Genomic DNA, 14861 nt, shown 5'->3' with positions numbered 1-14861 from the left:
TGTGCGTGTATACTAAACAAATATACATACCAAATATGGTGTCTCTAGCTGGAATAGTTTTTGAGGTAAACGCTTTTTTTAAATTGCGGGGGCGGAAAGGGGCGTGGCAAAAATTTGAAATAAACTTGATCACTCTACATACTACACGAGTCTACATACCGAATTTGGTGGCTCTAGCTCTTACAGTCTCCGAGATCTAGGTGTTCATACGGACAGACGGACGGACGGACAGACGGACGGACAGACGGACATGGCTAGATCGACTCGGTTGTTGATCCTGATCAAGAATATATATACTTTGTGGGGTCGGAGATGCTTCCTTCTGCCTGTTACATACATTTTGGCGACTTTAATATACCATTTCACCCTATGGGTGTATGGTATAAAAATTATCCAAATCGGACTTACTTATATCATAAAGTTCTATACGAAAAATCGGAAAGGACATGGGAGTATCTTTGTCAAATTAGTGCTAATGAGATTATTTTCCATAAAGTATATATGTTCGTGATTAGCATCAACAGCCGAGTTGATCTAGCCATGTCAATTCATCCGTCTGCCCGCATGAACACCTTGATCTCGGAGACTAGAAGAGCTAGAGTCACCAAATTTGGTGCTTAGACTCCTATGATGAGGTGATCAAGTTTATTTAAAATTTTTGTCATGCCCCCTATCGCCCCCGAAATTTACACAAAACTGATTCTTTATACCCTTGCAGAGGGTATTGTAAAATTGGTCAGATGTTTGTAACGCACAGAAGGAGACGTTTCCGACCCCATAAAGTATATATATTCTTGATCAGCATGAGATGCTGAGTTGATATAGCCATGTCCGTCTATCCGTCCGTCTGTGCGAATGCGTTTTACTCAGCCGTCCTAAGAGCTATCGGGCTGAAATTTTTTTTTCGGTGTTATTACCCGGGAAAAATAAAGTATGAAAACCATCAGGATCGGACCACTATATCATATAGCTCTAGAAGAAATATTTTCATAAAAATCGGAGTATGCTATGAAATTTACATATGTGATAATATTGGATATAAAACCCCAGATCCCAAAATTTAAATGTGATCGGATAAATATAACACAAGTTACAGTCAATATAATAATCGGCTCTGCTCCCAGCTCTGCCGGCAGCGCTGCTTGCTATCTACTACGTCTTTCGTTATCAACAGAGTACATGCATACACACACAGACGAAAGGCTACATAAACTGTATGTGTATGCGTGCGTTGCTTTGCTTTGGGAATGAGGGAAGAAGAAGAACAAATTGTAAAATAGAGAGTAAAATTGTTTTGTTTGTATATTGATGAATTGAGTTGCAGAAAACAAATTTTGAACATGTAAAATTATTATTATCAAGGACTGCAAGGATATATAAACTTCGGCATAGCCGATGTTAGCTTCTTTGATATTTTTTTTTTAACTAAACCAGCTAGAAACATCAAAGCTAGAAAAAGTAGTGATCGCATAAACTTTTTTCACTTCAAGCCGGAACATACAGAGCCGAATTTATGATATTTAGCTTTTCGACATTTAGTTTCGTTTATCTCAACTCCCAAAAAAGAAAAGAAAATTTAAGAAATTCTTCAGAAATTTGTTGGTTTTTGTATTAAGATGATGAACCGCAAATGTGGTCATTTAAACGTTTGCAATGTTTTTTACTACAATTGAACAATAATACACCATTTATTGAAATTTTTAGGAAAAAACATTCAAATATTGTTGTCCTGACGAAAATGTGGGATATTGGTTACATTAAATATTCATCTATGTTGGCCAGTTAGTTATCAAAAGCTTTAGTTGTTCTGTAAAGTGAAACCAAAAAATGCATTTAGTCCTCTTTTTCTTGACAAGCTAAGAACGAAACTCCTACAACTTCACACTAACCTCGTCTCGAAGCTCCCCTAGTTGCAGCTAATTAAGCTAACCGCGTGTGCATGTGTTGCACCTTTTATGTTGTGGGTTACTCGTGAATTTTTCGAGATTTCGCACAGATTCAAATTCTGTCTGTGTACAAAACATTGGCAATTAATTGTAAAGCCTCGGTTACAGTAGCTGATAAGTGAGTGGAGAACACAAATACATAAAAACAGTTTCCAGTTTTGGTCTCCGGGAACGTTGAAATAATTGAAAACACGTTGCAATGAACGTTTGTTAACTGTTGGTAATATAATTTCGTCGGGTATATTGATTTTTGAGCTTAATATGAAAATATATGTACACAGTAAGATTAAATAAAGTGTGACGGGATTAGTAAAAAAGAATATTAATTAGAAATAAATATTTAAAAGGAATTTATTATTATTTCATTAAAAGCTAAAAATTGTCAATAAGAGCATTCGCACATGCCGAATGTTTTAAATGCTAATCTTCATCGAACACACCAGGATTGCCTGTTGCCACCGCCAACTTGCATTTTGATTCCGAACGTGCGATTCAAATGAGAAACTATCAATTATTTCCTAGTGAATTGGCGGAACCAAATCTACCATTGTAATTTGCGTCTAATCAAACGCTACATAACTTTTCTTTTATTTCATCTTTTAATCTGCAGGCACCTCAAATCACATAAGAATGAGAATACTCATTGGTTTTCTTGCAACCAATGCGACTTTAAAGCTCGACTCAAGGGACATCTTACCAGACATATACTACAGCACTCTGGAGCTAAACCGCATAAATGCCCATACTGTGATTTCCATTGCAGCACAATAGATAACCTGCGCAAGCACATTATTAAGACAGGCAAGCATCCCGGAAGGTTTATTTATGAGTGCGATAAATGTTTAGTTGATCAAAGCAATGCAATTTTCAAAAGCAACAGTTTTAAGGAATATCAAAGACATTTGACCATTCATTTATCCAAATGAGGGATTCTAAGTAAGTTCATTTTAATTATTTCTTTACATACTACAAGAGTGATATACATAAGTATGTACCATTCAATATCATTTCACTTCATTAAAACAAAAATGTACATGTTTAAGAACTCTTGTATATTTACGCCATTTTAATGTGTAAAATAATGCCAAGAGTATGACTCTTGCGGTATCATGTGTGGCTTCAAGCTAGTAAATGATAGCTCAATTAAGCTTTGTTTGAAATCTTACATCGCACCACACGTTCAAGGGAAAGCTGGAAGTTGTAGCAGGAAATCAAGGTAGACCTTAATATGGGCATAATTATAAGGAGTCAGCAATTGAGGAGCCGAAGCCAAATGTTTGTCTGATGCTGTGCCAGTAGTATCGGTGCCAATTAGTTCTCATCGCATCGTATTCAGAGGCCGGAATGCCAGTTTGTTTAAGAGTCATCATTGTGCTGGAGGACTGAAAGAAACAAGGGCTAAATTAGGGAGAGCAGCATAGAATCAATTTTTAAAAAATATATATACATATGTAATTTTATGTAATATATTATTAGCATGTATTATAAATAATCTAGATCTGGATTTAAGACTGCAATATGTATGCGGTAAACGGCGTTTTTAACCCTATAATCTATGCACTTTATTGATCACCATCAACATCGGCTATAAAAACTATGACGTAGTATACTGCTGGCGGTGCTGCCGAGCCGATTTATATTGACTTACTAAAATTATGAACTTAATAAAATCTTGTTTTACGTTATATTGCAGTTATTCTGCTCTTTGGTGTATGGTAAAAGGCTCTACTTTGCCTCGAGTATAATTAAACAAAAAGGATTTTTGTCAAATAATTATGAATTCTTGGGCGGTTTATCATTTCCGAAGTTTTGTGTAGTGTCTAAATTGTAAGTTTAAAAATGCATAATTTATTATGCTCCATCGGCAAAAAAATAAAATATACAACTCTTTTCCTACCAATAGTTGTATCTAAAAATATTATTTCTTTCAAAAAAAAAATTTTCATGTCAATAGCCTAACAATGGCAAAGTTATTAACCTAAAACTTCGTTTATGTTTCTATTAAAGCTATAAAATATATGTACATATATTTCGCCCCTGCAGTATATAGAAACACTCGTGCATATTCCGCTTTAGCTCAAACTGTCTTGAAGGTGTTTGAGTTCGCCTTACTGCTCAATATTAAACGTATGTATATACAGTTAGTTTACACGGTCGGAAATTTTTACTTCTATGCGATGCTTACAATTGTGGTCAAAATGATTATACTTTATTACGTTAAAGATGAAGGTAATTGTTTAATTTGCAACTTATTTACCTTAATTTAATAATACAATTAATACAAACATCAAAATCTGCCTATACTTACAGTTTCTTCAAATTCAATGACAACATTCGAGTAGTGACCAGATGACCAATTTTTTAAACGCCAACTCTGCTGGATTTTTTTTTCAGGAACAAGCTCTTCAAATTTCCCCAGTACGTTACCACCATAAAGAACAAACCTGTAAAAAAAACATTTAAAATGGATTTTTGTGCACAAAATAAACATTGCTTAATAACAATAAACGAAATGTTAAACATTATTTTACGCTGACCTTGTCTGAATCACACTATTGCTTTTTCAACGAAAAAACTATTTTTCGTATTTAAAACTAACTATATTTTGAGGTGCAAGATTTTTCTAAAAATGTTCTGTTAGTATAAATATGTCTTCGTTCTGTACTCTACAAAATCAATATACTTACTCGCCGCCACGCACAGCATCTACTTTAGCGGGAGCCCGGGTAAATGCGGTTACCATTTCTGGCTTTGTGAGGGCATTATAAAGATCATTAGCATTACAATGGAATTCCTCGGTCATAGATAAAGTGCGCACATCCAATTTGCAACCAACGTTAATAGAAGCATTAAGCGGTGTTTTTGATGTTTTAGCCGACACCGTTACTGCTTTATGAATAGCATTTTTAACATTGTTAGCATCCTTGAGTTTAGAGTCCTTTAGCGGGGCTTCGTTTCCGTCGCCCTTCTTTGGTAGTAATAGATTTTTGGAGTATTCTTCCTTCAGTTCCTTGATATAAACTCCGAGTTGATGGCGTATGCGATCCCGACCCGTATTGTACATAAATAGTTTAAGGGTCTCCGATTCATCATTTGACTCGTCAATGGTCACAGTTATTTCTACATCATCCAAATCATTCTCTTCAGACAGATTCGGTATGGTTAGCTTCCCTTTGTGGCTCAGTTTGCTGTTTTTTAAAAGCCGTCCGGACCACTTGAGGACTAGCTCCCACTCGTAGAAGAATATCAGCTTGCCCTTACGATTGTTGACAGTCGCTTCGCCATTACACTTATCCACCGCTTCGACTACGCAGTCAATGTCGTTTTGTTCTGGCATTGAAGTATCGAGATTTTAGGTTAGGATTTCTTAAGTACGCTTTAATATACATTTTCACCATCCGACTTGCCTATTTTAAAATCTTTAAACAGTTGCGATAATCGTTCCTTAGACCATGGCGTTGCATTTTTTTCTGTCCAGTGCCAGTTATTGACGTTGGTAGCATCTGGTCGCTCTTCCACAATCCAACGAGGGTCTCCTTCTCCCCATTTAGCCATGATTTTCTCTAAAGTACTGTGTGGGTGTATGTGGTTATAAAATCAAATCAAGGTGGAAGCTGTCAATGGCAGGAGCGACAGTTTTTATTCTTCTCAGACGTCCCCGAGTTGGTGTCACAAAGGAAATTTCTAGAATTATACTTTTTTGTCAGCTTGATTTGCCCTGGTTTTATGTGTATCGACGATTTCACGACTTATCGAATACTTGCCAATCATACAATCGATATTTTAAATATGCGAGAAATATCGATATATTGATTTGTTTCACGAATCATGAAAATTCGCAGTCACACTATATCTCTCATCTCTAACAAAGAGAAAAAACAACAAGGTAGCAGTGTTGCCAGAATAAATAGGTATTGTTTTTTGTTTACGGGAATCAGTTTGTGAATAATCAATGAAAATTTAACAAATTTAATGATTTTTCTTTTGTCAAACATGACTTATTAATCTGCGTGTTCGTGTGGTTGTGTAGGGTAGACACTATAATGATTAGAACGGACAATTTTGACAACAGGTCGTACGGAGCGATATCGAAACGGAGTGAATTCTCGATGCCAGGTAAAATATAATTCCAATACAAATGAACAAAATGACGTGAAATTGAAACAGAAATTAGTATCGATATCAGTAAATAAATCCAATTTTAAACGAAAGACTATTACAGGCCACGAATAATATTAAGAATCAACAAGCCTATTACATTTGTTTGTGTCTGCCTCTCTCTCTTTTTTCTAAATGTATGTACATATGTACGAATGTACATATGTATATATTTACATACATACATACATATGTGTTGTTGCATACGTGTGGATGATCGTTCAACCATCAATAAATGTTTAATACACCTAGTAAATCAGACTTAAAGACGAGTAAATTGCGAGTTTGCGAAATAATGCGCTCTTCAGCTCTTAGGATTTGCTTTAGTGAGTGTGACTGTGGTTGATTTGAGTGTGTATTTGTGTATAGATATAAATATGTACATATAAATGTGCACACTGAGTACTATACAAATTCTAACAAAAAACATAAAAATAATTTCTTTTTATAAAGCACAAATATGTAATTAGGTATGTACATTGGATACTTTAAAATACATATGTATGTATGCATTTTGGTCGATAATATTGCTTCGAAACTAACGAAACGAGATGCAAAGTCCCGAGGTATTTGCTTTTGCAGTTCTTAAACAAAACAAACCCAACGAATCAAATGAATATGTTACTTCTTTAGAGTATTCTTGGTCAAGTATTCGCGAGTATGGACATACATATGTACATACATACATACATATGTGATTGTGTCTGCATTGATTTAAATTTTTAAATATTTTTTGTTGAAGTTTCTAAAAAATTACATTTTTGTGAATAAATGCTTGTTATACCATTGCAGAGGGTGTTAAAAAAATGGTCAAATTTGTTGTAGCGCACAGAAGGAGACGTTTCCGACCCCGTAAAGAATGTATATTCTTGATCAGGATGAGAAGCGGATATAGCCATGTCCGTCTGTCCATGCGTATGCGCTTAACTCAGCCGTCTTAAAAGTTATTAGGATACAACTTGGAATTTATGCGATTTATAGCCTGACTGAGATGATGTATGAAAATCATCCGGATCTTATCCCGATGAAATCTATTAAATAGCTACTTCTTTAATAGTTTTGCAAATAGAACATAAGATCCCAAAATTTTAATCCGATCGGAGGTAAATATTTACTTAAGCTACTCGAGATTTCAGTGTTGAAAAGTGGAAAAATCGGCTAAAGCTAGATTTCAGTGTTGGCAAATGCTATTTTTTATATGGCGCGTTGTTTGACCGCCCTGGCAGATAAATATTTTACTCTGAATTAGGGAATATTTGACTGCTCTGGCAGCCGAATATTACAATATTCATACATTCTGAACTATATTTGTTCTCTAAAAAAAAGAAATAATGTAAACTCAACAATATTTGGTAAATATTTACTTATGCTACTCGAGATTTCAGTGTTAAAAAGTGAAAAAATTGGCTAAAGCTAGATTTCAGTGTTGGCAAATGCTATTTTTTATTTGGCGCGTTGTTTGACGTCCCTGGCAGCTAAATATTTTACTCTAAATTATAAAATTAAGGAATATTCCGTTGCTCTGGCAGCCGAATTTTGTATTCTGAACTATATTTGTTCTCTAAAATCAAGAAATAATGTAAACTCAACAATATTTTCGATTGTTGAGAATAGTGCGAACAAAAGTTTCAAAAAGCGCGCGTATTCGAGTATCCGATATTTGGCATCTGGCAACACTATCTCAAAATTTGACAACTTCTTTTAGCCGGAAATAGCTACTTTTAACTATAATCCCGCTAAAAACATAATTTTCGTTTTCGTAATTACTAATTACTTACTCGTTTTCCTTTTGCTAATTACACAAAAACTACATAATAAATCGACAAGGCGCACCTGAGGTCGTGCTCGTGGAATTTTTCTCTTTCGTTTGATACCAAATTTATGTAGTTTAAGCGCGTTTTGGGCCCGAGTAACTATAGTAAATATTTACCCTTTTCTGCATTCACCATCCCTTAAAGCATAATAAGTGATTCTGTTTTGTATTTGGAAATGCATCCCCATATCGTAACATAAGGCGAATGTTTAACAGAGGCAGCACAGCAGTTTTCCGAATATCGCTCTCCGTTTCTGTGCCGAACTTTCAAGCAGCCATAGGATTAAATTTGGACTTATCAGAAAATGTGATTCGTGACCATTCAAATTGACCCCAATTTTGCTTATTTTTCGCCCACTTTAAGCAAGCTGTCTTCATTCTCTGCTTGAGAAGAGGTTTTATGGCTGGTGTCCTTGCTATTAAACACATCTCCTTGAGCGGAAGTTGAATAGTCCGAGCCGAAATTTCTTTCGCAAATCGTTTCCGCATTTTAGATGCCATTTCGACGGCATTTTTGAAGCGATCCTAGAGGCTCGTTCTCATAATAATGCGATTTTCCCTTTCATTTGTGCAATTTTTTATGCCTGATCTTTTCGTCCTTCCCAATTCCTCCGTTTCACGATATTTTTTCAAAAAGCGTCGAACTGGACTTTCATTAAAATTCATTTTATCTGCTATTTCCCGATTCGACATGTTTTGTTCAGCCAAAGCGATAAGTTTTGCTTTTTCAGTGAGGGTAATCTGCTTTCCTTTAACAATAATGTTTAATGTTCACCAAGTTAAAGCTCCGAAACATTGCTAAAATCGGCAACAGACAAGTCGAAAATTTTGCAAAAAGTGAAGAAAACAATCGGGACTCCCCAAAAAAAAAAAAAGTTAAGCGAATAGAATACAATTTGGGGAAAACCCGAGCTAGAGAAGGCAAAAGTTGCAATAACATTAAAGTGCGGTTTTTTTTTTTTTTTTTTTTTGTCGCTGGGTGTGTATACATACTAAACAATGTAGCCTTCAGTTGGGCAGGTCATACCGTTCTTGAAACTTAATCCACGATAATACTTCTACTAGCGTTTAATTCTGTAACAACTTAACTTTATTCCTAAAAAAATGAAAATCTTTTCATCATTTGGGCACAACAAAAGAAGTGCTAAGCACAATTGCTAAAAAATCGAAATGCCAAAGTTTTGCACTCTCTTACCTTTTGGGAGAAAAATTTTACATATAGCTTACAAAATTAGATGTTTGAAACGCAGAGTACACATACCCGACGCGATTAAGTACATATGTATGTATGTATGTACAATAGGGGTGTTCTTATTTTAAAAAATTCGAAATTCACCAAGTGCCGTGCATTTTTTTTCCTTTTAGTCTAAAAAATATTTCAATACAATTTTGGTCCGATCCGATAGTGTTTAATGGGCGCGGAACTCACCTAAAGTTCTCAGTGGGATACTCCCATATAAGCGAGATGGCGTGCTATGAAATAAAATATTACTACATTGTTAACACCATTAATGTTATTTTACAAAAAGGAAAAAAAGAATGGAAACAAATGTTTCTTACTTAATGGTATTTGATTAAATTTTTATTATTATGACTGTCTAGAATAAAAAATAGTTTAAGATATGCAAATACTGACGCGGGATCCTCAGCTATACTGTTAAAAATTAAGTAAGTCGTCTCGCCGACTTAGGTATACCATACACCAGTAAAACAAATATTTTAAATTTATAAAACAATTGCATTTTCACATGCTTTTTACAAGCAACAACACGCAGATCTCGTAGACTATAAGAGCTAGATTCACCAAATTTGGTACTTAGACACCTGTAATACCTACGGTGTTCAAATTTATTTTAAATAAAACCGTTTTTCTCAAACACTATAATAGTTATAGGCATCAAAGTTGGAATGTGTACTGGATTATTATACGCGCAGAGTTAGCTTTTTTCAAAATTGTGACTGCCGACGATTGTTTCTATGGGAGCTATATGATATATTCACCCGATCTTGATCAAATTTAGCAGTCATTAATAGGTATGTTAAACTGAGGTATATAATATATACACTGTAGCTCTTACGGTCTAGGAGTTCGCGTTGATTCAGACGGACGGACGGACATGGCTCTTTAAACTCGTCGTCGAAAAAAATTAATATACTCTTTTTGCAAGGGTATAAAAATACAAGAAAAATATCTAAGAAGTTAACATCGTACAGCTTTTTTTGAACTAAACTGAATTGAAACTGACAGTAATTATACCCTTGCAGAGGGTATTAAAAAATTGGTCAGATGTTTGTAACGCACAGAAGGAGACGTTTCCGACCCCATAAAGTATATATATTCTTGATCAGCATGAGAAGCTAAGTCGATATAGCCATGTCCGTCTGTCCGTCTGACCGTCTGTCCGTCTGTCCGTCGGTGCGTACGCGTTTTACTCAGCCATCTTAAGAGCTATCGGGATGAAATTTTTTTTGGGAGCTTTTTTTTACCCGGGTGAGATAAAGTATGAAAATCTTTGGGATCGGACCACTATATCATATAGCTCTAGAAGAAACATTTTTGCAAAAATTGGAGTATCCCCATGAAATTTACCAATATGATAGTAATAGATATAAAATCTCAGATCCCAAAATTTGAATCTGATCCGATAAATAGAACACAAGTTACAGTCAATATAAATCGGTTCAAACGCTGCCGGCAGCGCTGCTTGCTGCCTACTACTGCCATCATCAAATCAACAGAGCACACGCATACACACACAGACGCAACGCTACATGAACTGTATGTGTATGCGTGCCGTGCTTTGCTTAGAAAATGATGGAAGAAGAAAAACTTGTGGTAAAAAGAGAAATAATATTTTGTTTGTGTATTGATGAATTGAGTTGCAGGGAAAGAAATTTCAAAAAGGAAAAATATTATTGCCAAGTATACTGCAAGGGTATATAAACTTCGGCATAGCCGAAGTTAGCTTCTTTGATATTGTTTATAGCACACTGATAATGTTTTTTTGTTATGTTCAATTAAAATTAAACCAGAGCGACGAACTAATTTAAAAGTGGTTTTTGTCGCCGGAGACAACAGCCGAAGAAGGTAGTGAGCTTAGCCTTACATACATATATTAGCTTAATAATAATTTTTATTCTTTTTAATAATAATATGAAACATATATTTTTCTTTGTTTTCGCATATGGGTCAAGAATTAACACCAGAACAACAAAAATTGCTGATTGAGCTGCGCCGAAAAAAACAGGAACTTTTGCTCGAAATCCAGGTGAGTTACTCAGTATACTTTCATTTGGATATTAGTTCTACACTACATACTTATACGGCTGGATGTAAAAGTGTTCAGGAAACTAGCTTTACAGATAATGTTATGAAAACGATGTTTTTGTTAAAAAGCTTTGTACAAGGTCATAATAACAAAACAACTTGCTAGGTTGATCGTTTACTAAAATGGGAATATCTTTGAAAAAAAACAACATATGTACGATTTGTACGTTTCTTGATACGTTTAGATTTAAAAGATTTTTTTTTTAAACTTGTGAAGTTTGAAGTTGAAGTTGTGCAAAAATTTTAAGCTAATCAGAATAAAACTGACAACGTTCTTATACTCGAACGGCTGCCCCTAAAGCCAATCAAGTATCTTTAAGTTGATTTTCTGACGAACGGTATTTTCCGTTTAAGCGTTTAAAAACGCTTTTTTTATGATTAAAAATTAGTAAAGTAATTTGGAGAAAAAAGAAAGTTTTGAAAGTTTATATTGAATTCAAAATTTTACCATCGCCATTTAAATGTCAATTTAGAATATATTAAAAAATATAGACCCAGTTTTATAATTTTCACGATTGTGGGAAATAAACGGCACCCTCAAATTAATATTTCTCCTTGTGATACCTTTTTGATTTGGTTTTTATGTTTGCTTGCCCTGTCTTTAGTTTTTACGATGCCTTAAATCGAAGAGCGTGTAAAAGATATAATAATGTATAACTCTTACATTGAAAAGTTTTATATAGAAGTTTAGGGGAAATAAATGAAAGTTGAATTCGACAACCTCAATAAATACGTTATGTTTCTAAGCTGTTGTCATACAAATTTATATGAATAGCGTTGGCTTTAGCAGTGGAGAATTCTGATAGGAAAGGATGTTTTTTAAATCCACAGCTGCGAAGGCGATGGTATAGCGGCAGGCTTCCTAACGTAAAATGCAACAGGACGGATAGTCAATTTTACTTTGTAGGTTCCTTTGTCGCTTTTGTAGGGTTTGACGAAAATTTTATTCGATGAACTAAAAAGTTTATTATGGGTTTATAAGTAGTCTCCTCATGTCTGTTTTTTAAAAAGTTTCTTCTTTATACCCTTGCAGAGGGTATTATAAAATTGGTCAGATGTTTGTAACGCACAGAAGGAGACGTTTCCGACCCCATAAAGTATATACGTTCTTGATCAGCATGAGAAGCTGAGTTGATATAGCCATGTCCGTCCAGCGGTCCGTCCGTTCGTCTGTCCGTCGCTGCGTATGCGTTTTACTCAGCCTTCTTAAGAGCTATCGGGATGAAATTTTTATTTGGGGCTTTTTATTACCCGGGAAAGATAAAGTATGAAAATCATTAGGATCGGACTACTATATCATATAGATCTAGAAGAAACATTTTTGCAGAAATTGGAGTATCCCCATGAAATTTACCAATATGATAGTATTAGATATAAAAGTTCCGATCCCAAAATTTGATCTGATGGGATAAATAGAACACAAGTTGCAGTCAATATAAATCGGCTCAAGCGCTGCCTACTACGTCATCATCAAATCAACAGAGCACACGAATACACACACAGACGCAACGCTACATGAACTGTATGTGTATGTGTGCCTTGCATTGCTTTTTTTTAAATTTATTTGTTCCTATTTCCTATTCCCGAAATCTAAATAACAACCCTCGTATTTTCTTTTATGTTTGGTCATAGGGGAGAGTGGGGCTAATCGGCGCATGGGGCAATCCGGCGCAGTCAAATTATCTTGAAATATAATAGCACGATCGAAAAAGTGATAAGTGTCCTAAGATCGCATTTTGGTAGGCTATATTTGGATCATAAACTTAGACGTATCCAATTCGTAGTATTCGAAATTTTTGGGAATATGTAATTTTTAACCTCAAAAATCAATTTTTTTTCGTTTTTTTGGTTTTTTTTTTGGTTTTAAAAACATTGAATAAATTTTTAATTTTGATAGATGTTAACTAAAACAGGTTCCGACATGTATTAACTTATGCTGTGCACTTCGTTTTTTTTTTTAATTCACACGTTTTTAAAATATTTAGTTTAAAATGCTAAAACTAAGGGTGGGGCAAAGTGGCGCACTAGTAGAAATTTAAAAATGGCATTTTAAAATCATAGCTATATTTGAATAAAAGTCCGCTATATAAACTAATTATTGATAAAAACAGTACATTTGCCAGAATCAGACGGATCAGAATACTATATCATATAGCTGCCATACAAACCATGAAATTAACAATCATAGTTGAAAGTCTAAACCAATCAACATTTTTGGTGAAAAAAAAGTTTATTTATAAAACCAGTTTTTTAATATTAAGCTATATTTAGTTTTTTTTTTTTTAAATCGCTTTTTTTATATAAAAAACTTCTAAAACAACAATGCGCCACATTGCCCCGCTATTTTTGACAACGCCAATTTGGGGTATGTACGAAAAAACCGCTATAGCTTTGTAACGGTAAATTATATCGAATCGTATCTTTGAACAATAGTTCGACAATGAATTAACCGTTCATTTAAGTGCTCATATGAGAGGATACGAGCATCCGATCAGGATATATGAAGGGTTAAAAAAAAATGCGCCGATTAGCCCCACTCTCCCCTAATATTTAAATATGTTCCAAGCTCATTTTCCTTTAAAAAAAACAGCCAAACCAATGAAACTGATCGTCTTCAAGATATAAGATCTATAACATCTATACATTATATTATATAATTTATTATTATATTGTAATAGTTATTACACTTAAATTGATCAATTCCTGATCGTTAGTTCTTAAACTCTTTGTATTTTCTGTACGAGCATGGGTTGAGCCAAGATTGGCATTAGTAAATATAAAGCTACCTTAAATTTTCTTAGGATTGGATGATTTTTAACAATATTTGTACTTATGCAGTCATGGAAAAAGGTATTGATTACGCTGTTCTCAAATGCACCTAAACTCCCATACTGTCCCTTTCTAGTCATTTTAAAATTTTATAAAATATTTTATTAAGACTTGAAATATACATATACCCGGGGGAAAAAAAGACACACTTTTAGGTTGACTATTTTTGGTTATTCTCACTTTTTGCACAATTTTCCGCGAGTTGCTAAAATCTCATTTTGCGGAGCTTCAGCTTGGTAATCACTAAATATTATATAATAATGTTTTGTTTGTGTATTGATGAATTGAGTTGCAGGGAAAGAAATTTCAAAAAGTAAAAATATTATTGCCAAGGACTGCAAGGATATATAAACATCGGCATAGCCGAAGTTAGCTTCTTTGATATTTACGCTTCAGTTTGAATTATCAACTACTTTTAGTCTTGAAGATATGGTAGGGCCATTACAAATCTTTATTCCTCTGCGAAGTCTGCTGATGATACAACTTGGAAGTTCCCGAAATACCTATACAGACAACCTGCTCGCATTCCTAAAATCTTAAAAATTAGTAAGAATTATTGACCTCAAGCCGGCTGAAACCCAGTTTTTCAAAACGTTCGAAATCTAGACAAACACAAAACAATTTTTTTTGTTTATTTGTTTAACTCGAAACATTTGTAACATTAAAATTCGTAACATTTGTAGTCCATTATTATACCCATGCAAAAAAGGTCTATTAAGTTTGGTCAGAAGTGTGCAACGCATAGAAGGAAGCATCTCCGACTATATAAAGTATATATATTCTTGTA

At 34.3% G+C, this 14861-nt stretch overlaps 3 protein-coding genes across 7 annotated transcripts in view; 2 read left to right on the top strand and 1 right to left on the bottom strand.

Annotated features, from left to right (window-relative positions):
- Window positions 1-4169, top strand: part of LOC6646738 (zinc finger protein 184) — a 58501-nt gene extending 54332 nt beyond the window's left edge. The window contains exons 4-6 of one of the 5 annotated variants that reach the window (XR_006954138.1): window positions 2557-2882; window positions 3640-3773; window positions 3954-4169. Coding sequence is in view for 4 of the 5 variants with exons in the window: in XM_047010625.1 (XP_046866581.1) it covers window positions 2557-2872 (316 nt within the window). In the remaining variant the exon portion in view is untranslated. The other 4 variants (XM_047010625.1, XM_047010623.1, XM_047010624.1 and 1 more) reach the window with 4 other exon arrangements.
- On the bottom strand, window positions 2978-5703 carry LOC6646737 (activator of 90 kDa heat shock protein ATPase homolog 1). The gene is made up of 4 exons (XM_002069323.4): window positions 5354-5703; window positions 4634-5276; window positions 4255-4390; window positions 2978-3328 (listed from the first exon to the last, which is right to left on the bottom strand). The coding sequence occupies exons 1-4, from the start codon at window positions 5499-5501 to the stop codon at window positions 3185-3187; spliced, it is 1071 nt and encodes a 356-aa protein (XP_002069359.1). The 5' UTR covers window positions 5502-5703; the 3' UTR covers window positions 2978-3184.
- Window positions 5704-5823: 120 nt separating this feature from the next.
- The window catches only part of LOC6646701 (cytohesin-1), a 61179-nt gene continuing 52141 nt past the window's right edge, over window positions 5824-14861 (top strand). Inside the window, exons 1-3 of the mRNA XM_002069322.4 lie at window positions 5824-5857; window positions 5977-6062; window positions 11113-11186. Of these exons, the coding sequence (XP_002069358.1) occupies window positions 5990-6062; window positions 11113-11186 (147 nt within the window). The 5' untranslated portion in view covers window positions 5824-5857; window positions 5977-5989. The remainder of the gene's footprint in view (window positions 5858-5976; window positions 6063-11112; window positions 11187-14861) is intronic.

Source organism: Drosophila willistoni (genome assembly GCF_018902025.1).
Source record: "Drosophila willistoni isolate 14030-0811.24 chromosome 2R unlocalized genomic scaffold, UCI_dwil_1.1 Seg167, whole genome shotgun sequence".
NCBI classification, from domain to species: domain Eukaryota; kingdom Metazoa; phylum Arthropoda; class Insecta; order Diptera; family Drosophilidae; genus Drosophila; species Drosophila willistoni.
Note: the sequence above shows the minus strand (reverse complement) of the source record. Positions and strands in the feature narration are given on the sequence as shown.